This window comes from Telopea speciosissima, chromosome 3, assembly GCF_018873765.1.
Source record: "Telopea speciosissima isolate NSW1024214 ecotype Mountain lineage chromosome 3, Tspe_v1, whole genome shotgun sequence".
Taxonomy (NCBI): Eukaryota; Viridiplantae; Streptophyta; class Magnoliopsida; order Proteales; family Proteaceae; genus Telopea; species Telopea speciosissima.
Genome location: NC_057918.1, coordinates 20473191 through 20494526, shown reverse-complemented (window position 1 = coordinate 20494526; position 21336 = coordinate 20473191). Strand labels below are relative to the sequence as shown.

At 39.6% G+C, this 21336-nt stretch overlaps 3 protein-coding genes across 6 annotated transcripts; all 3 read left to right on the top strand.

Moving 5' to 3' along the window:
* Positions 1-1352: 1352 nt before the first annotated feature.
* Positions 1353-7141, top strand: LOC122654175 (uncharacterized protein At1g10890-like). Of its 4 annotated transcripts, none has more exons than XM_043848159.1 (4): positions 1353-1579; positions 3043-3255; positions 6180-6399; positions 6656-7141. In XM_043848159.1, exons 1-4 carry the CDS (start codon positions 1452-1454, stop codon positions 6920-6922), a joined length of 828 nt encoding a protein of 275 aa, XP_043704094.1. In that variant the 5' UTR covers positions 1353-1451; the 3' UTR covers positions 6923-7141. The 4 variants fall into 4 exon arrangements, with proteins under 4 accessions (XP_043704094.1, XP_043704095.1, XP_043704097.1 ...); XM_043848160.1 differs by having other exon boundaries at positions 3043-3259; positions 6184-6399; XM_043848162.1 differs by lacking the exon at positions 1353-1579 and adding an exon at positions 2661-2916 and having other exon boundaries at positions 3043-3259; positions 6184-6399.
* A 1788-nt stretch (positions 7142-8929) lies between these two features.
* Positions 8930-9479, top strand: LOC122654177. Its single transcript, XM_043848164.1, has one exon. The coding sequence runs from the start codon at positions 9029-9031 to the stop codon at positions 9323-9325; it is 297 nt and encodes a 98-aa protein (XP_043704099.1). The 5' UTR covers positions 8930-9028; the 3' UTR covers positions 9326-9479.
* Positions 9480-20413: 10934 nt separating this feature from the next.
* On the top strand, positions 20414-20983 carry LOC122654176. Its single transcript, XM_043848163.1, has one exon. It carries the CDS (start codon positions 20502-20504, stop codon positions 20949-20951), a length of 450 nt encoding a protein of 149 aa, XP_043704098.1. The 5' UTR covers positions 20414-20501; the 3' UTR covers positions 20952-20983.
* Positions 20984-21336: the final 353 nt, after the last annotated feature.

Below are 21336 nucleotides of genomic sequence, written 5' to 3'. Positions count from 1 at the left end.
GGGGGGGGGGGGGGGGGGGGGGGGGGGGGGGGGGGGGGGTGGGGGTTTGGGGGGGGTTGGGTGTTTTAAGTTGTTGGGGGGTTTTTTGTGTGTTTTTTTTTTTTGGGGGGTGTTGGTTTTTTTCTTTTTTTTTGGGGGGGTTTTTTTTTTTTTTTTTTTGGATTTTGGGGGGGGGGGGAGGGGGGTTGGGGGGGGGTGGGGTTTTTGTGTGGTGTTTTTTTTGGGAATTGATTGGGGGGGATTTAGTTTCTTGCAGGATTGGCCGGGAAAGAAAGGGGATGGTTTTTTTTTTGCCAGCGGGGGGGGGGGGATTTTTTTTTTTTTTTTTTTTTTTTTTTTTTTTTTTTTTGGGGGTAATTTTTTTTTTTTATTTATATAAAAAATTTTTAATATTTTTTTAATTTTTAATATTTTTTTTATTTCCCTCTTTTTTTTTTTTTTTTTTTTTTTTTTTTTTTTTTTTCTCTTTTTGGTTTTTTTTTGGGGGGGGGGGGGGGGGGGGGGGGTGGGTTGGGTTTTTTTTTGTTTTTTATTTTTTTTTTTTTGAAGTTGGGGTTTGTTTATTTTTGGTTGGGGGGGGGGGGGGTTTTTATTTTTTTTTTTTTTTCTTGTGGGGGTGTTTGTTTGGGTGTGGGGGGGGGGGGGGGGGGGGGGGGGGGGTTTTTTGTGGGTTTTTTTTTTTTTTTTTTTGGATGTTTTATTGTTTTTTTTTTTTGTTGGGGGGGGGGTTTTTTGGGGGGGGGGGGTTTGGGGGGGGGTTTTGGGGGGGGGGGGGGGGGGGGGGGGGGGGGGTGGGTGTTGGGGGGGGGGGGGGGTTTTTGGGTTTTGGGGGGGGGGGGGGGGGGGGGGGGGGGGGGGGGGGGGGGGGGGGGGGGGGCCCCGGGGGGGGGGGGTTCCCGCCCCGGGGGTCATCCAACGGCTGGGCTGTGACGCATAGCATCCCAGTGGACAACCCATCAAATAGAAACGAACACAACATACCGTAACACCGTCCTCAGGAGCAGAAGAAGACATTCTCTCTTTTTTTAATCCCTGCGTCTCCATTGCAATATTAGGGGGAAAAAACATCTCCATTTGCACACTGCAGAGAGAGAGTAATTTCATTGGATTTTATCTGCGAACGGGTATATTTCTCCATTCCTCGTCTAGGGTTCTTAATGATTCACCCTTTGTTTTCCCCAACAGAGTTAGGGTTTAAACATTTAACCAGGGCCATGGCCATAAAGGGCCACAATGCTCAGATCTTTCATGTCGCTTTTGAGAGTTACTTTGCTTTAGGGTTTCCTCGGGTTTATGTTTCTCAGATTATTATTATTATTATTTCATTCGTAAATTCTCTTATTCCTCTATTTGCTTGTTGAATTTCGGAGGAGAGTCTCTGTATTTGCAGCTTAATTGGATTAAAAACTCCGCTTTGGATTGGGCTCTTTTGGTGCAGTGAAGCAGACAAGATGCCAAGGACGGTCTCACGTTCTCCGTCTTACAGGAGGAGATATTCCCCATCTCCTGTGGGGCGTAGATATAGTAGGAGAAGTAGAAGGGATCGAAGCCGTTCTCCGTATTCGTATTCTCATAGCAGGTGATACTACTAACAGACTCTCTGCCTTGATATTTCATCTGTATTACTTAGAAAGGCTCATCATGGAATCACATATCTCTCATGTCAATATCGACTTGAAACTTATCGAGCTAGTGTGTACCTATCCTATCCTTTTGTTGTGCTCTTTCTGTAGTTACATGATTCAGCACAAACTTGATGTGCTGCTTGTATAGGTGTTGTTTTTTTCCCCCCTTTTTTGGGCTGCTACAAAGGTAATGCCTTTGATGGCTTTTAGGTGTTGTGGATTCCTTAAAGTCTGCAGTAAATCATAATGGGTTTGGACCAATGGATACTTGGGCATGCGAGCTTGGTTTTTGATCTACTGTATTGCTCTAAGAAGAATCTTACCCATGTAATGACCTGAAAGAGCCTTATTGTGTGGAGTCAAATTTAATAATGTTACACAAACCAAATCGACTCTCCTCCCTTCGAAGTTAAACATGAAAAAGGAGGAGGAAAGAACGAAAGAAAGAGAATGAACTAAAGAAGTTTTGATTTACCAATAATGGGGTGATGTCCATGTTGAGGATCAAGATTATGTGTTCCTTGATAGTTTCACTGCCTGCCTTGTAGCTTATGCTATCTGGAAAGGGGTCTTCCATGATATGACCAGTCTTATGAGATGCAACCGGGGTTCTGTTGGAAACTTAAAAAACAGCTATATGCTGTTGTAGGCAACTATCTTTTGACCTCAATACCAGCACTTCACCTAATACTCAGGTTTGCAGCTGAAAACTGAGTGATCCACAAAAAATATGGTTGGTTTGATTTTCCGTATTTCAATAGGTAATTATTCAATACATTTGGCTAAATTGTTTGAATGTTCTAGTTGATGTGATCTGATTGTAAATTCTGTTTGCTTTTCATTGGTTGTGGATCTCTGACATTTTCTCTACCCAGAGTCTACAGCGGTGAGCACCTCAGCAGTTTACATGCTTAAGCTTGATGGTCATCATGCTGCTGTTAAAGTCTTTCCAAAATTTGACCTTCATATGATGATTACATAGCCAATGTTTTTGTAATCGTTTTTACATGGATGGTAGGAGAACCCAAGTTTAAGGAAAATTATTTTTGCATGCAAGACAGAAAAGATTATGAATGTAAAATTTTTGTGTGAAAAAAATCGAGAGCGTTTAGGAATGAGATAAGAGGAAATGTATGTTATAAGAATAATTAAATAAATGTAGTTCCTCCCATATGGGAAGTAAGCAGGTGATGGGTGCTGATGGGTGTCCTTTGGTCGCTCAGTCTGGACACATGAGACTTCATGTTATAAAAGATGGATTGCACAAGGGTAATTCTTAACAATATATGAGGTAACCATAGATGTCATGTTGTAGAATTACTATGGTAGACGGTGAGTTAACTTGCCATTTATTTTCTATAATGATGCTCAAAAATTTTCAGGTGTTCTCTAATAACTTTTTTATATTACTGCACAGGCGAAAAAGTCGTTCCATATCACCTCGACACCGTAAAAAAAGTCGTTCACCAACTCCAAAGCGCCGTAAAAGTCGCTCTAAGACACCAAAGCGGCACAAGAGACAAAGCAGGAGTAGCTCATTATCTCCTACACAAAGGTCTCGTAGTCCAAGTCTTGGGTCTGAGAGAAAAATTGCTATTGAAAAATTGAAAAAAGAAGAAGAAAAGAAAAGGTGTACTTACCTCTTTCCATGAATTTTTCATTTTCAACTGCAATTTTTAATTTTTTGGTTGTTCTCTATTCTTCTGGTGAAGGCTTTTTGGTATCAAGTTGTCCTCTTAGTAAAATTATGGTTTTTTTGTTCACATTTCCGGCATTTTCGATTGTTAGTTCTACCATCTGTTAACTTTTATGAAAGAGTGCTGAAAACTGGCTTCTGCATTCCTATTGAGCTTTGTTTCCTTTGAGCACTTGGTATTGGTAATCATGCTATTAATGTTTAGCACTAAGTTTCATATTGGTAGCAAATATGCTTGTGTTATTATGATTGTCTCAGGAATTTCAAAAAAATTCCCTTGTTTTATCTGAAACCTGGATTTTTGGGTCGCTTGACAGGGAGAACTGATAAATCTTCCAGCATGGATGCGTTGAGCTAATTGATTAATCTGTATTAATGACTTGTGTTATACTGTATAATGTGATGTTATTTTTTGTATAGCCTAATTTCTATGGAGTTCCTCACTATAATTCTGGTTGACATATGAATTACAAATCTATGTGGACCTTCACTTTTTAATGTTTAAAGGTTCATTTTGATAATGTCGTACTGCCGAAGAATTAGAGACTATCATTTTATTGTTTCAAATTTGTGATTGATGTATGCTCTGTTGAGAAACACTTTCAGTGGTATCCTTTCCATTTCCTTTTGATAAGTCAAGGCTTCTATTATTTTCTTTAACAAACCTATTTGTTACAATTTTTATTCCTTTCTGTGTGTATGTGGCAGCTTCTTACCATTTGTTAGATTTCTTAGGCTTCTTCGTTCTTACTGCCTTGAAGACTTATCATCTATTCATCTGTGATATGTCCCTCTATTAACCTCTCCTTGAGTATTTTCCTTTGCCTTTCTCTCTTTCCCTATTTCTGTGGGCAAAAGTTAAAATGAGAAGTGAAAGCTGCCTGTAAAGTTTTGATTGGTGTTTCAACTATAGCAATTTAGTTACAGCAGTGTTAGTTTTTACCTTTGTTTTTGTATTGAGATACTGATCTTAAGGGAAAGAAAAGGTACTTGGCATGCCTTTTTTGGTGACGGTGTTAGATTACTGTATTCTTTTTCAGTACCAGCCATACTTACGATTTATGAAGTTTAATTATCTCTCTTCTTTATTACTCAATTTTGTCAAATTTTATCCGATAAACCCTTTTCTAAAGAAGTTGGTAAAAGTATTATAAGATTTCCCCTAAATTACTGTAATAATTTAATTTCTAAAGTTTCTACAAGGTGGGGTGACAGAAAACCACAAACTGGAAATACTCATTGAAATAGTAGGTGTGTCTAAAGCATTATGGTATTAGCAAAATTTTGATGCACTTCTTTCCTGCCTATATATCTTCTAGTTAGTTGGATGGATGTAGGTTCGTTCGGTACTACTGGGTGTCCTTTGCACTATTTTCTTGCTATTATTCAAGTTATCACTTAGATAGGGGTGTACATGGGTTGGGCCTTCGCCTACCATTCGTAAAATTCTGAATTAGCCAGGCTGAGGCCTGGTCCTGTATAGTTCAAATTCTGGCTAAGAAATACTTCATAGGCTTGTGTGGCCCATCAAATTTAAAGTACCTTTCACTGGAGTTGGATTTAGTCGTAGTTGTCAAGGTGTCGCCTAGGCGTCTGGGAGGTTTTCTGAGGGCTGGGCGGTCAGTCGCCTTTCCGTAGCAAGTGCCTTATTGTCCTGGTCGGTGTCTTTTTTTTTTTTTTAAATAGAAAGATGCCTTGGGCAGCAACAATTCTGGCATGCGGCCATCCTCCCTGAATGTTGATTAATGCTTACATGATTTCAAGTTCTGATAAATCTTGATGTGCAGTTTGTACTGTTGTATGATACTATAATTGAGATTGACTGTGTCTACCTTTGTATCTTGTATTCTAGTTAGTGGTTATAACTTGTACTTATTTTCTTAGTGATTTTTGATGAGTTGATGTGGTTTAATATTGATTGTTGATGTATGAAATATTCATACTTATATGATATAAGTTTTATGTTATAGCATACTAATTGATCAGATAATGGTATAAAAACGAGAGTGGGGAACTAACAATTGGGGCCTTGGGCACCTAGGCGACAGCGCCTAGGCACCCCTCCACCGCCTTGGTTGCCTTGAAACTATGGTTTTAGTCATAGGTAACTTTTTGACCTTGCTTCCCCTTAGAATCCAGCTAGCCCTGAGCATAAACATTGAAGACTGTCAGTGGTAGATTGTTTCTGCATGGACTAGTGAAGATGGTATATCATGCCTGAATATGATTTCAACAATAATAAGGCATCCTTTCATTGTGGCGTTCTGCCCAGGAATTGTTTCTCTGTCTAAAATTTTTTTGCTTAAATATGATGCTTGTTTTCACGTGAAATAGATACTTATTTTCCATAACATGCACAGGGAGGTCGAATCATAGGATCGATACATCTAAAATATAATTTTTTTTTTAATGAATCTTAGAATTTTGCTTGTGCGAGAACTGTATTTCTATGCAAGGATTGAAGTGTTTTTTCGTGATGTAGTTTTAAACCTGTAACAGGTTACTTGACATTCTTCTCCACGGTTCTGAAGGAAGCTACTGCTATAGTTCAACTTGTTAAATTTGATGATCCAATTGGTGCCTCGTTTATCTACTGTTCTCCAGTTTGAAAACTCATTTATTTGGATCAGGAATCTTTTAGAGGTATGCCTTAAAGCGTAAGCTCATATTTAGTGTGTTGATGGATGGGAAGCGGGGTTAGCCAATTATAATAATGAAATATGTGAAGCTGCCATGCATGCCACTTTGCCAATTCTTTTTTTCTACCATCTGGCTTCAGAAATGCATTTTGGAATCAAAACTGATGTTCCCTCTTTCTTTGTAAGAGCATCTCATTTAACTTTTCGCTTGTTCATCAGGTTCCAGCATGAGGCAGAGTTGAAATTATTAGAGGAAGAAACTGCAAAGAGAGTAGAGGAAGCAATTCGAAAGAAAGTTGAGGAGACCTTGAACTCTGAGGCGATCAAGCTGGAAATACAAAGACAAATAGAGGAAGGGCGGAAAAAACTCTTCGATGAGGTTGCATCTCAACTTGAAAAAGAAAAAGAAGCTGCTCTTACTGAGGCAAGGCAGAAAGAAGTGAGTACCTTGGAAGATAACCAGTGGCTGGTTTTGTTGTCTTATTAATGCCCCACTCATCTTTTCTCGCGATTTTGGTCTTACGTCTTGAAATGGCTTGAAAATCCATGGAAATATGAAAAATTGTAATAGAGCCTTGCGTTTCCTACATTTGGACTGGATCAATGCTCCTGACGTTTACAGCTATTTTTCTATTCATAAACTGCTATGTTGTCCTTGTCTCAGAATTTTGAAGTGATACTTTGGTGTCTCATAGGAACAAGCTCGAAAAGAGAGAGAAGAGCTGGATAGGATGCTAAAGGAGAACCAAAGGAGGGTTGAAGAGTCTCAAAGAAGAGAAGCTTTGGAGCAGCAGCGAAAAGAAGAGGAACGTTACCGGGAATTAGAGCGGATTCAAAGACAAAAAGAAGAGGCTATGCGAAGGAAGAAATTAGAAGAGGAGGAGGAACGAGCAAATCAGATGAAGCTGTTGGGTAAGAATAAATCTCGACCGAAACTGTCGTTCGAGATTGGCCTAAAATGAGAGTTTTAAGGGTTTAAGGGTTCAACTTTATTCCCCTTTTGAAAAGCTGCAGTTATATAGTTGGTCATAGAGTTTACGTTTGCATTTGTATTTCCAGGTTGTTGTTGTCATATCCTGTTATACCCCACAAAATGGCGATCCTGAATGCATTTGGGACTGCCGTCTCTTGAATGATAAACAGTGAGGAAATGTCAATTCTATGAACTGTTTGCTTCAAAGGTTGTCTAGTTTTTTCAGCTTGCTAACCATAGCTTGATATGTTATAACAACCTTTGTCAACATGTTTTCTTCCCACTTTTAAGTTAAACTGTTTAACATTAGGCCAAATGTTCTCTGTGCCAGGCTGCGTCCGTGGGGGTGGGCGAAATGACCACCCTTCCCCCCTGAATGGCAGGCCATGTGTCTGGTGCAGGCTGCGTTGCGGCATAGAGAACATCAGCCCCTAAAATTATTACTTAACATAGAAATGTCAAATGAGTAACTTAAAAGATCCTCAAAGCCACACCACACTTTTCAATCTTAGGTAGAAGAGACACCAGACTAGCAGAATCCGCCATTGCTTGCAACACCTCATGTTGCTTTTACACTGCAACTAAGAGCAGTTAAGCAAAGCATGTCTTGTCACCTGTACATCCAGAACCAAATCCAGCAAAAGTGAACTGCATTCTGTGAATAAATAAGAATTCCCATCCTGTTTCGGCTGTGCTAGAATCAAATGCCGCAGCTACATAAAGAGCTGGAAGATCCTGGGTAAGTTTATCAAGGAATTCTACAGGGACACAATTGAGTTCAATTGAAGGATTCGAGATACAAGTTGCAGAATTAATAGACAAGGTTGAAGGCCATCGAGTAACATTGTATAATACTCCAACTGGATCTGGTTTTTTATTTTGGAACAAAAACCTGATTATGATGTATCCAAAGGAAGTGGCCTTAAACGGCTATGACACTGAAAATCCAACGCAAATCAGATGAAATAAGACTACCTTTATCATGAATCTAGGGTGTGGCAGAGCCAAACTTAGGGCAAAGTCAGGGTGCTGGTGTGATCTTGGATGCTTCCCGTGTGGAGGGGCAGATGGGAAAGATCTCAGTAGCTCCTATGTGAAGGGGGAGATTATTGAGGTTTCACACGGAAGGTAGAAAAAATAGTTACATCAGATATGAATGGGGAATGTGTGGGTTTATAAGTACTTGGGCAGCCTCTCCATAACGGCTCGCTTTTAAGAATGAAATCTACTCAAGTGTCTAACAAGTAGTATTCCTTCACTCTTCCTTACTAATTACAAGGGGGGTTCCTGGTTCCCCAATACATGTGAATCTCAACTTCATTCTAAGGGAGGCATTACAGAGTGCTCGCCTATGCCTCCAATTGTCTCTTTTATATAGGGAAAAAAACCTGCTACCTTGTCGTGTGGCTCCTATGCCTAAACATAGAAGAGCATGAAATTACCATATCGCCCTATAAAATAAAAATCACAATGTTGATGCCCTTCTATGTGCTCCCATTGGCTCCCTGGTGCAGGGACCACGCAACCAGGCAACAAAGATCTCTTGCCCTATATATATATTTAGGGAGAATGTTTTCTGTGCCGGTGGCGTAGGCTGCGCCTAGACACATGGGAGTGAACGAAATGTCCACCCTACCCCCTTGAATAGCAGGCCCATGTGTCTGGCGTAGACTCCGCTGCGACACAAAAAACATCAACCCATTTATTTATTTTTGATAAAAATCTCTTGCCCTATATTATATAGAGGGGACTGCATAGGCTCGTTCCTTTGTCTAGTTTTTCATCCATCAATCATCCGGATCTACCTTCTACCAAACAAAAAAATCATCCGCATCTATCTTCTACCCAAAAAAAAAAAATCATCTGGATCTACCCATATATCTTTGAGCTTAAATTTCTAGATCATTTAGATTAGGTCGGGTCGTAAAGACCTTTTTTTTCGACCCGATTGGTAACCCTTTGCCATCTCTACGACTCTACCAGTCGACCACTCTACCCCCTATTTCACTCGTAGACTCAGTAGAGACTAGAGGCTTCGAGAGTCTGTGCTCTGCGAGACCCTAGCTGCTAAGCGCGCTTGCTCTGAGGTACAGCCATGGGGATTCTTTCTTGGTGGAGAGGCAAAGAGGCTCCCACGGTGGACACCAAGCCAAAATCCGCTTCAAAATCTGAAAATCCAGCAGAGAAATCAGAAACGCTGGGAATGAACGGAGCGATGGAGGTTCCTCGGCCGTCTGATGTCACTGTTTTCGAGTTCGGTTCCGCCGTAGCTTCGGCAGATAAGGTGACGCTTGCAGGGTATTGCCCTGTTTCCGAAGAACTCGAGCCGTGCCGTTGGGAAATATTGCCTGCTACTGGCACCAATGCTCCTCAGTTTCGGGTAGTTTTCTGATAATTTTGTATACTTATTAGTTTATTTATGTGGAAAAATGTAATGGATGACCATGGAAACTTGAGAATGTCAGAATTTTGATAAAAGGATTTTCTTTGTTTGATCTTCCTTTTGAAATTCTCTGATTATTGGATTTGTTTAGGGTTTTTATTTTCCTTCCCCTGCAATTTTGGGTTTTGGTGTTTCTATCTTAAGTTTGTTTCCTTCTTTTCAGTCTAAATATGGATACCTCTCTGCCATCGCAGCTGAAAATATATGTTTAATTGAGTATTGCATCAATTAGATAAGATTTTGACCCATGTAATAGGTGCTTCCTTGCATATTATTGTCTGGGGGAAAACCTTATGACAAAAGACTATACCCTAGCATCTGATTAAGTCCTGACCTTACAGTTCAGTTCATGGGCTGATGTTGGGTGTTATCCTTATTGAATTTCAATTTTCAGAGCAGAGAAGCTCACAGTTAATCTTTGACAGTTTTCTCCCATTGTAGGAATGTGCGTGCTGCTTCTTGTATCCCATTTTACCCCCTGAAAATGTGAATTATATACATTGCTTTGCCTAGCTTTTATGACTGGGCTACATGCACATTTATACCAACAGCCCTGATTCACATTTTGATCAATGCATCTTAGATTTGGTGGCACAGGTTTTTTTTTTTTTTTTTTTTTTTTTTGAGCTTATCATATTTTCAGTAATATAATGTTTCATAGGATCTAATAGAGGTCCATATATGCAAAGTAATCTACTCTCTTTTTCAATCGACCCATGTTATGGAGTGCATCTCTGATCCCTCAGTCTATTTCAATAGCTCTTTTGGTAAGTAATGAAGAAGATTATGTTGCTACAGAAGAACAATCATGCAGTACAAACTAAAGTACAACGGTAACAGAAATGTTCAATGCCCAAAACCCACAGAGGGACTAATGTAGGTTCCAAGTACAAAGAATGTCTATTAATCCCTCTTTTTGTAACTCCTCATGGTGAGATATTGATTTTCTCTTATTTTCAGTCAATTCCGTTCATAACCTTGTTCTATCAACTTTTGCAGTGTCCTTGGTTGTAGCTGTTTCTTCTAGATTCCTTTCTAGAACCTTGAACTACATTAATTGGTATCAGAGCCAAACCCTAGTGCTTCCATTCATCATGGATAAGCAACTTATCCATGATCAATTTGGTGGAAGTGTTGCAGAACTACTTCCCAGAGAGTCCAAAATGGATTCAAGAGGGGCCAAGAGAAATAGAAGCAAAGTATTGCTAAAAGGAAGTAGGAAATCAAAGGAGAGTTTGCTGCCTATAATAGTTATCTTAGCGAATTATAGACGAACAGCAGTGTCATCCACTGTGAAAGATCCAATTGAAGTAGAAGTTCTTCAAGAGTTGGTTACAATTGTAGATGAACCAATTGAAAATCTCATTGTAGCTGGAGAACCGCCCATAAAAAATGGCATTGAAGAAAAGAAATTTGAGATCGTCCCTACAATTCTAGAATGCATAGTTTTCGTTATACCTCAATAGTTCTTCAACGACAAAGATTCGGCAGTTGTTCATTTCATTTGCGTTGTTCGTGAGAAGCAATGGATTGTTGAATCAAGGAAGCTGATTGTGGAAACCCTATAAAATGGTGGGAATTTTCCCACACTTTAAAACTCAAGGATGAATTTTTCTCAACACTGGGGGAATTGATGTAGTCATGACTGCCCAATTTGTCCTAGGAAGAATTCATTTTGGGCTATGGATGGGTTCATGGGTCTTGGGTTACTTGTTTATGGGTTATTAGGTGTAACGGCTCTAATGTATAAGCCCATATAAGGGGTTAAGTTGGCATACAAGTATAGTAGTAGTAAGAGTCTTAGTTTGCTAAGTTAAGAGAGATTGAGTTATAATAGGATACTTGTTAGCTAGTTGGTGTTCTGTTTTGAGTCTATTTACTATATTCAGTGTGATAGTGATTGGGAGTCCAAATATGGTGGAATAAGAATTTCAAAGGGCTATATATATATAACTACACCCCCATCGATAAAGTATGATAGGAGTAAAGAGTTGAGTTTTCTTAAGAGTTTTGGAGCTGTGGATATGGGACTACTATTCCAGATCCGATTTCCTTCCTCCTGATCAATTACTTATTAGGTATGATTAATCTTCTATCTTCTCTGTAGATTTGATCATTGCTCTCTGGCTTATTTTCTTAGTTTCTTGCTTAGCTTGAAAACTAAACAGCCTGGAATTAATCTAGTAGATCTCATCTCTTGTAGTTTATCATGAATCGCAACTACTCCCAACTCAGCTCTAATATGATAATTCCTTTATCCTTGTTTTGCCTCACATCCATCTCAACACCCTCATCTCCGCTACACTTAGTTTATCTGTATGAGCTTCTTAACTGCCCACCATGCTGCACCATTCATCATAGTCGTTCGTATGACAGTCCTATAAAATTTTCCTTTAAGCTTTAAAGGAAGACGCCGATCACACAACACTCCGAACCACTTCATTCATCCTATCTTAATCCTCGGGGCAATATCATCCTCTATATCACCTTCTTTATTTACGATTGAGCCCAGATATCTAAAATAATCACTTTGTGGAATCTCCCTCATGAATATTCATCATCTCATCAACCATCCTAGTGTGGCTAAAGTTCCATTCCGTATATTCCGTCTTTGTTCTACTTATCTTAAGACCTTTTGTTTTCAAGATTGATCTCCATAACTCCAACTTGGCGTTAATCCTTGCTTTTGTTTCATCCACCAAAACAATATGATCAGCAAAAAGCATACACCTGGGAACCTCATCTTGTATGCCTTTGGTTAAATCATCCATGATAAGCGCAAACAAATAAGGGCTTAAGTTTGATCCTTGATGTAACATAATTGTAATTAGGAATTCACTACCTAGACCCCTCACAGTTCTAATGCTAGTCTCCACACTATCATGTATATCTTTAATCATGTTCACATATTTACTTGACACCTTGCTCTTCTCTAGTATATGTCAGATTAACTCTTTAGGGACTTTGTCGTAGGTTTTTTCTAGGTCAATAATGACCATATGGAGATCCTTCTTGCCTTCTCTATATCTTTCCACAAGTTTCCTAAGTAAGAAAATAGTTTCCATCATGGATCTTCCTGGCATAAAACCAAATTGGTTCTCCGAAATAGTAGTTTCCTTTCTCAGGTGGGTTTTAATAACCCTCTCCCATAACTTCATCGTATGACTCATTAGTTTTATGCCTCTATAGTTATTGCCATAGTTGTCACGTCTTCTTGGCGACCAAGGCGAAGAGGGCTTGGACGCAAGATGACACCAACAAGGCGACCAAGGTGACACTAGTTGTCGAGGCGCTTGGATGCCAAGGTGATCTCCTAGGGGACGTCTTGACAACTATAGTTATTGCAGCTCTGAATATCACCTTAATTTTTAAGGATTCCTAAGCTCTTCCATACTTCTATTGGGACCCCCTCTGGGCCTGGTGCCTTGCCTACTTTCATCTTTCTTAGAGCTTCTTTTACACCTTCTGGCATAGTTGTCAAGGCGTCGCCTTGATTTTGGACCCTCTCCAACGCCTTGGGTCGCCTAGACGCCGTGACAACTAGGTTGTAGATTGTAGAAACACTCTTTCCATCTCTCCTTAATGTGCTGATCCCTTATTCGTACTCTACCATCAACACTTTTAATACATCTAACATGGTCGAAGTGTCTACTCTTCCTTTCTCTCATTTTAACCATCTTACAAATAATTACCAAAAAAAAGAGAGTAAATTACACGTCACCCGATGGTTTTCAAACGAAACTCAAATCACCCTTGGTTTTTGAAAATACTCATCCGCCCCCCTCTACAGTAATGGTGTTAGTCTGCTGTTAGTTATTGGTGTGAAAGAACTATTTTATCCTTGTACTAAAACATTAGAATTAAATTTACAATACTACCCTTCCTTCATCTTCAACCTAAAATACCCCACCCCTTTCCTGCAACTCCGCTGGCAGCACCCTTTGTAGATGAGCGCAAGAATGTTGAAAGTAGTACAGGACACATCTCCTATATAGTTGGAGCCTTGATCTAAGACATTCATGGACTCTGTCGTGCCACCACCATCACTTCCCACTTCAATAGTGACTTGGATAGGATTTGAGGAAGTTTCTCTTTCGCCAACCATTAAAGGAAGTTCGAAACAGAGTAGGAGGCTTAAAGTGCTTTCTCAACCATTCTCAGATCGAATTTCCTTAAGGGCTTCCAGTGCTTTCTTAGTGTTGTTATCCTGCCAGACTCCAACTGCGGCGTTTAAAATCAGGATCAGGAAGATTAGGCTCAACGAACACTGTAATTTCCATCTCGCCCCCCTCATCCCCATCGTACCAAGCGAGGACGATAGAAATAATGGCAGCGGCGAGTAGAATCTGCACAAGAGTGTTGTTGAACTGTTCGAGAATGAGAGACCAGATGGAAGGACCCCTATGCTAGTCCAACTCATTCAAGCCGTAGATGACGTTGCTCCGCGACCCTTTCCGAAGTCAAGCCGATGTCTTTGCCGACCTTGTACTCCTTCAGGCACTGGTCGACGCCTTTAGTCGACGCCGGGAAGATCTCCTTGTCAGGGAATCTTGATCCACTATCATCACGTTTCCCATAATCTTCCCCTCCTTTCCCCATCGAGATTCAATAAAAAAGGAACTCGAGAAGAACAAGACTTAAATAGTTTATAAATCTATGAAAAAACACAGAATCTACTGATATGCAACTACAGAGATGAAACCCTAGCCAATAATGAAAACAATATCCAGCTTAATCTGGATGAATCTTGGCAGACGAAAACACAGAAGTGGACCAAGAAGTCAGTTGAAGGAGAGAAGAAAAAACCAATTGCGAGCAGAGGCTTTCTTAAAATTGAAAGATTTCAAGGTCATGATTACCAGATATATCCAGAGCTTCTCAGACTCCTTACATTGTTAGAATCAGACTCCTTCCCTACCTCTCTCTCTCTCTGTCTCTCCCTGGTTTCAGACTTTCAGTTGGAAACCCTGCTTGAGAATGAGTTGCAAGTGTGAGGAAGAGGATGAATTTGGGGTTTTTCAGTTACAAGGGTAAAATCGTAAATCAACACTGGTCAAGGGTAGTTTAGGGATTTAAATTTATTTAACTGGCTAACATCATCACTTAACAGCATAAAACTAACGGTAGGGACTAATTTTTCATATTGGGGTCTAATACAGGAGGTGATTTGAGTTTCGTTTGAAAACCAGGGGTGACGTGTAATTTACCCAAAAATATATATTTTACAGATAGCTTTTACCCCTTCCTTTGTGTTCAGATTATTCTAAAGGCCTTCGTACTTCCTTACCCTTGCTTTCCCTACAATCTTCTTAGTTTCATTTCTGGAAAATTTATACCTTTTTAGATCCTCTACCTCTTTAGTCCTTTCCCATGTTTGAAACTAGCTTTCTTTGTCTTAATGGTTATTTGGACCTCATCATCGCACCCCAAGTCTTCCTAGTGGCATGACGTATACCTTTCGATTCCCCTAGAACCTCTTTAGCAACCTTCTTAATACAAGTCGTCATCTCATTCCACATCGTATATCTCCCTCAAAGTCCCACTTTCCTTGTTTGACCATGTTATCAATAAATGCATTCAAGGAATCTCCTTTTAAGCTCCACCACCTTATTTTAGGGCAAATAGGCCCCCCTATCTTACAATTTTGCGTAATAAGGCCCATAACCAGGACCACTAATCTATGTTGAGTGGTTAGGCTCTCCCCAAGTATAATCTTACAGTCCTTAAAAAACAATCTATTGGACCTTCTTGTTAGGAAGAAATCTATTTGGCTGATATGATGACCACGTTTGTAAGTAACTGAATGCTCCTCTCTTTTCAAAAAAAGGTGTTCACAATGGATAGATCATAAGCTACTGCAAAGTCTAAATGAGATGCCCTCCCTCATTCCTCTCTCCAAATCCATAGCTTCCATGTACGCCTTCATATCCTCTACGATCTCTCCTAACATGTTCATTCAGATCACCCTATAATAATCTTTTCTCCTTGACTAAAACCTTGCACTAATCCATCCACGTGTTCCCAAAATTACTTTCAGCCAATCCTACTTGGGATGCATAAGGGCTAATTATATTGATAACCTCTTTTTCCAACACAAGCTCGATGAATATAATCCATTCCCCACACCGTTTAACATCTAGCATATCATTCTTTAGCTCTTTGTCCACTACTATGCCCACTCCACTTCTATTACTTTGATCTCCCGTACACCAAAGTTTAAAGTCGTCAACCCTTTAGCCTTTTTACCCTTTTTACCCTTCCATCTAGTCTCTTGAATAAAGGCAATATTAATCCTTCTTCTCCTTGCAACATCTATCAACTCTAGACTCTTACCGTTAAGGATCCAATGTTCCAAGATGCTAATCTAATCCTACACTTTTGGAGTAGTTTCTTTACTCACACTTGTCCACTATACGAGAGCCCTTACCTACTTGTCACCGCATCTGGGCATCAACGCGGAAGGTTAATAGGCCATGGTACTAAAATAATAGTACTCATAAAATCAGATCCATGCAAAGGTGATTGGCTGAATATATTAAGGTGCCGCCTGTCTACCTGACAGGGGATGCTCTACTGCTCTAGCCTCCCTGCATTACTCATAAAGTAGGATTCATGCAAAGGTGATTGGCTGAGTATATCAAGGTGCCGTCGCTTATAGGGGACGCTCTAGCTTCCCAGCATTACAGTCTCCATAAACAACTTGGCTGTAGGTAATGTTTTTAGGTTCCATATTTCTTATTGTCTCCAAAATATATTTTGATTCTGCAAAACTCCTCATACTGGCCAAATACCCGTCATAGCAGCCTGAGAGTGCGAGGAGCATCATAAATAGTTGAAATTCTGGTTGTTATTTTAGTGCGTTATTATTTTTTATAGCAGATGCATTAAAATTGTGATTGGTGATTATTGTGATATCAAGGTGGAATATTTTGTGTGCGAAGATTCCTTCATGCAGTTATTTTGGGAGTTGTATAGGCTAGAGCTTACCGAAGTGTATGACTCAATGTGATATATGAGAAATGTGTGACAATATTTAGGATCTGGATCCTCTACTGCCGAGCTGCCTGGCAGGACCATGCTGCCCAGACACGGAGCTGCGCGCAAAGACCGCCTTACCCCCACTCGGGCAAGGCATTTGGGCAGGGGTAAGGCGGACATTGCGTGCAGCACCGTGTCTGGGCAGCACGGTCCTGCCGGGCAGCTCGGCAGTAGAGGATCCAAATTCCAATATTTAGAATGGAGCTGTTGCCTGAATCAAAGAATGTAATGTAACACTGACAAAGGCAATAATCTGAGTAACCAGGTGGCTTGCTTGTGTTCATCTAGTGTTTCTGGTGACTAATTGTATGGCTAGCACAGATGGAGGGGCATCATGATGATAGCTCCATAGTTGTCACCACTGGAGCATTGGACGGGTTTCGTACCTACTAGGGGACATTGGAAATCTATGCAATGAAAATGATCCAGGTTCTACTAAAGGAGTTGATGAACTAGCATGGGGATGCAGGGAGTAATATACATGTGAAGCGCAAGACAATTTTTTGTTAGTTTAGGGCCAATTTTGTTAAAAAACATTTTGTATAAAGTGTGAGTGGTTTTGGTAGTCGTAATAGTCCTACGTCCTTTTGATAGGTCATGCTTTGATAATTAGCATTACTGGGGAGAGTCTGATCTGTTTCGTTCTTGTTTTGGTCGGTGATGCAATTACAAGTCAGAAATAGTGGCTTTTAGTTATTAGATGGGGTGAGCTTGTTATTTCTATGGGTTTACTTGCGTTGGCCAAGTATAAGGTCTGAATATTAGGATTTAGAGGGGAAATCAAAATTAGATTACTATTTTCTTGATGAATCTTGAGTTAGAAAGTTAAATTAGGGCTTTCTATTTTCGGGAGTCTATTTTTCTCAAGAAAGGGAGTCGAGTTAGGAGTCTTAAAGTAACTAGGAAATTTCTATTTTTGAACTTCCTATATCTTCTTGTTCATGAGTCATATAAAGGATGTAACCCTTATACTTTTTGTGGATTAATGGTATGGTTCTATGGAATTTTGGATGAGGGAATCGGTTTCTTATCCTATGGATTGGCAAACCTCTAAGCAGACTCTCTGTTCTCTCTGTTTTCTTCTTCCTTGATGTTACTATACACAGGTACTGTTCAGAGTCCATACTTCTTATTCTTCCTGTAGCTTTTTGTCTATTTTTTCAAATCCCTAGCCTGTTCCATCCTTTTCCCCACCACCTTCCCTTGTAGTGCAGCCCTAAGAATCCAAATCTCTATGCTGGCCTACATTTCTTGGTGATAAGAAGGGTTTATTTATTCTTGTTGTTGAGATAGTACATCAGTTTTAGCAATTCAAACAAAACATAGATGTCTCTAATGGAAATACTGTCTTCTAGGCGATGGTCTAGCTGTTGGTGCTAGTTGCTTTTTACTACTGTTACAGGCATCTGTTGAAACTCTTTTCAACATCTTGAAATTCCTGAGTCAATTCAATATCCTAAATGAGATTCTAGCATCCCCTCTGACATTATTATCATTTGGAGCTCTAAGTTCATATTTATCAGCTTTACTGATTTCAGATTAAGGCTTGGCTGTACAATTTATGATGCTAGTTGATGACACTGAAGGAACTTCCTTATTTCTTCTTGGTCTGTACGATGATGGCACATCCTATGTTAGTCGGGGTTGGGTTCTTTTAATTGGTAAGAGGATGCACATCCTAGGTTAAACAGTGACAGGCGGATCTCAAGGTCTCCTGCTCACTGGACAAGTGTTGCTCAAAACAGAGTTAGCCAAGTGGGGAAAAAAAGCATTGAATAATTGGATAATAGAGATGGTGGACACCAGTACTTGGACTACCAAGAGGGTATGTATTATATGGGAGGGTAAAAGATGGAATTTGAATCTGAAATTTGACACGTGGTGAATCCGGATCCTTGATATCAAAGTCAGAATTACCGGTCTTTAGTCAGGTAAACCATACAATCTTTTGCTATAAATATTTTCCACTTCGAAAAATCCAGGGGATTTCTTGTGGAATGAGTGAGAGGGAGACTAAGGGGAAGTTCCTTTTGTGAAGTAGTAATTTGTTTGTTATCCAAAGATCAGATGCTGAGATAAGACCAGTGTTTAATAGGGTTTTCAGTGGGAAATGGCTTCAGAGCTTTAGTTTTAAATTCTTACTGTTATTGAGAGTGAACATTGTATCTGGTTTGGAGTTGCTTCATCCCATGGGTTTATGAGTTTGGGTAGATGTAATGGTGATTCTTTGATTTCTGGAATGTCTTATAAGCATGGTTCAAGTATTCGGTTTTGGATCCCAACTTGATCAGGCCAAAAACCGAGTTGGATCGAGATATCAGTGAGTTTGTGCACGTTTTGTTTTTGAACTTGTTCCATGGTTTTGGTGGGTTTTTGACCTAGTTTGGTCATGGAACTTGGTATACAACTTATTTCGGGCCATTTAAACACAATGACGACCATATACTACTGACGAGAATTTCATTCCAATTAAACTAACTATAACCCACATGTGAAATTCTCGTATGATCCACTCCCACTTGTGCCCTAGAATTGAAGGTATCAATCGGTATGGTACAGAAACAGGTACCAGATATTGATATCATACCATACCACATAAGATCTACATTTCTAATACCAATACCGTATCGATTTGATATAGTTTCGATACGGTATATATTTATGTAGTATGAATTTGGTACAAAAACGGTAAACAATTTGGCATTGAAAAAGGTATTAGGAAACAGTACTTCTTCTCTGCAACCTTACTCGCCAGAAAACTAAAAACACCGAACTTGCATTCATAGATTCCTTCTATCAAAACACGATCCTGCATTCATTGTGTGGCATGAGGATGAGGTAAAGAAATTCATATTCTAAGGTGAACTCAGAAGGTAAGGATGGGGCGAAGTTGCAGAGCTGGGCGAAGAAGCAGGGCGTGGGAGTGGTATATAAAGTTATAAACTAAAACTATACCATATACAGGCCGAGTACACATGCTTTCCCTCCTCCTCCGTTTTTGTGTGTTTAAATTTACAATTTTACCCTTTGTCGGTATGCAATTTGATAATACAGTACAATATTGGTACATATTGAACGGTTTCAGGTTAGAAACCGATATTGTATTGTACCCAGGGCAATACTGTTTTCTCATACCTTGCAGAGTTAACAATATCAAATTTGTAATAGTACGGTTTTATGCAATTGGTTTTGGTTTTAAATTGACACCCCCCTTTCCTGGAATCTTCATTCCTAAGTACACACAGTGTGATGATCATTTGAACGAAGTATCCAATCTTGTCCCTAGTCGTGAACAAGTTTAGGTTGAAACCTATGGACTACCAAGACCCATAATTAAATCACATTACTAAATTAAATCATTTAATTTAATTAGTTGGATTTGATGGACATTTTTTATTTTTTTTTTGGGTAATAGTTTGATGGATACTTTCACCACTACATGGGAAGGTATCTAATTCGTATTTGATTGAATTAGGTTTTTGAATTCTACACATGGTTAATCTAGTCGTGGCAGAGCTGGAGGATTCAGCCCAACAAAAATAGGGTTGTTTGGGTCATTTCACAGATGCGGGGGGGGGGGGGGGGCACGCTATGAAATGACTAAAATCTCCCTGTTTTAGCTGGTCTGGATCCTCCAGCTCCCGCCAGGGCTTGAGGAGAGTAAGGTCCCATGACACCACCACCTCTAATCCCCTCTCCCCACTAGCTTCGATTCCCAGGCTCTTTGCAGCTAAGATAAAGTTATGGATGCCTCCATTTTCTTCTCTTTCTTTCTTGAAAGAAATGATTCTTTTCAGTGGAAAAGCCTCCAGTAAAGTCTACCAGACTTTTGTGGACATATATGAGCTCAGATGGCTTTATAAGAATCGTTGGATCTGTTTTTAAAGTTTCGAATGATTGGACTGAGGACCGATTTATTGGTAAAGTGCCTTTTGATTCTAACTTATCTCCTTGTCTATTTTTTTGAAAATAACCAAACAACACCCAATCCAATAAATATATCAAACCAACCCACCCACTCCCACCATGTACTACTTTCTTGAACAAATTCTAGAGCAAAATTTGAGCTAACCACTACTAGATCATCATGGAAGCTCTCATGGATCAATTTTCCTTCCTATCAGATCAAGCCTTGCAAGACAAGAATTTTGATCCTGCAACAATAGATGATCTATTGAAACTCTATGAATTAGAAGCCTACAAGGCCTGGGCTTCCATTGAATCTGAACAGGAGAAAGATGTCCAAGAAGCTGAAACCTTCATGAAAGATGCAGAGGATTACCTCAACTCTGTTATGGAAAACGCCATGGATGAATTCCGACGATTCGAGGAGGAATTAGACTCTGTTTCAAAGGCTGAACTAGAAACCCTACTTCGAGTTGCAAAAAATACAAAGAAGATTGGTCAATCGATGGAAAAGGCAGCGACCATTGCATCCAAGAAGTATATGGAAGCTGCTCTTCTTTCGGCTACGGCATCAATGAAATCGGCTTGGAAGGGATTCTCATTCAATCCTAAAAAGGTTCATCCTTCTTAAGAAACAGCTTTTGCTTTAACTATGTATCTTTTTAATTTTTAATTTTTATTAAAAAAAATCTTAATCAGAAATTTCTCTTGAGTTTATCAGACATTGTTAGGCAATGGATCTTGTTTACTTGTTTAATTTTCAATAAAAGCTTTCTGGAAATAGGTACTTATGGTTATGGCTGGGTCAGAGATAATCCAATTTTCATGAAATTTGAACCAATGAGCAGACGATCGATCAATTCACTACACTTCATAGATGATGAATGTGTGAAGATCCATGTCGTTACTGTATTTTAGCGAGGATTTGAGCATTTCTTGGATTGAAATCATTAGGGTTCATGAACTTGGCCATGGAATGTCCAAATAATGTCCAGTTCAGATTATTTTCGTTTATA

Excerpts from the sequence above, each read along its gene's own strand:
- LOC122654177 (XM_043848164.1), top strand. The coding sequence starts at position 9,029 with ATGGGGATTCTTTCTTGGTGGAGAGGCAAAGAGGCTCCCACGGTGGAC.
- LOC122654176 (XM_043848163.1), top strand. The coding sequence starts at position 20,502 with ATGGAAGCTCTCATGGATCAATTTTCCTTCCTATCAGATCAAGCCTTG.
- LOC122654175 (XM_043848159.1), top strand. The coding sequence starts at position 1,452 with ATGCCAAGGACGGTCTCACGTTCTCCGTCTTACAGGAGGAGATATTCC. Across the intron at positions 1,580-3,042 it reads TATTCGTATTCTCATAGCAG|GCGAAAAAGTCGTTCCATAT; the intron begins GTGATACTACTA and ends ATTACTGCACAG. Across the intron at positions 3,256-6,179 it reads AAAGAAGAAGAAAAGAAAAG|GTTCCAGCATGAGGCAGAGT; the intron begins GTGTACTTACCT and ends CTTGTTCATCAG.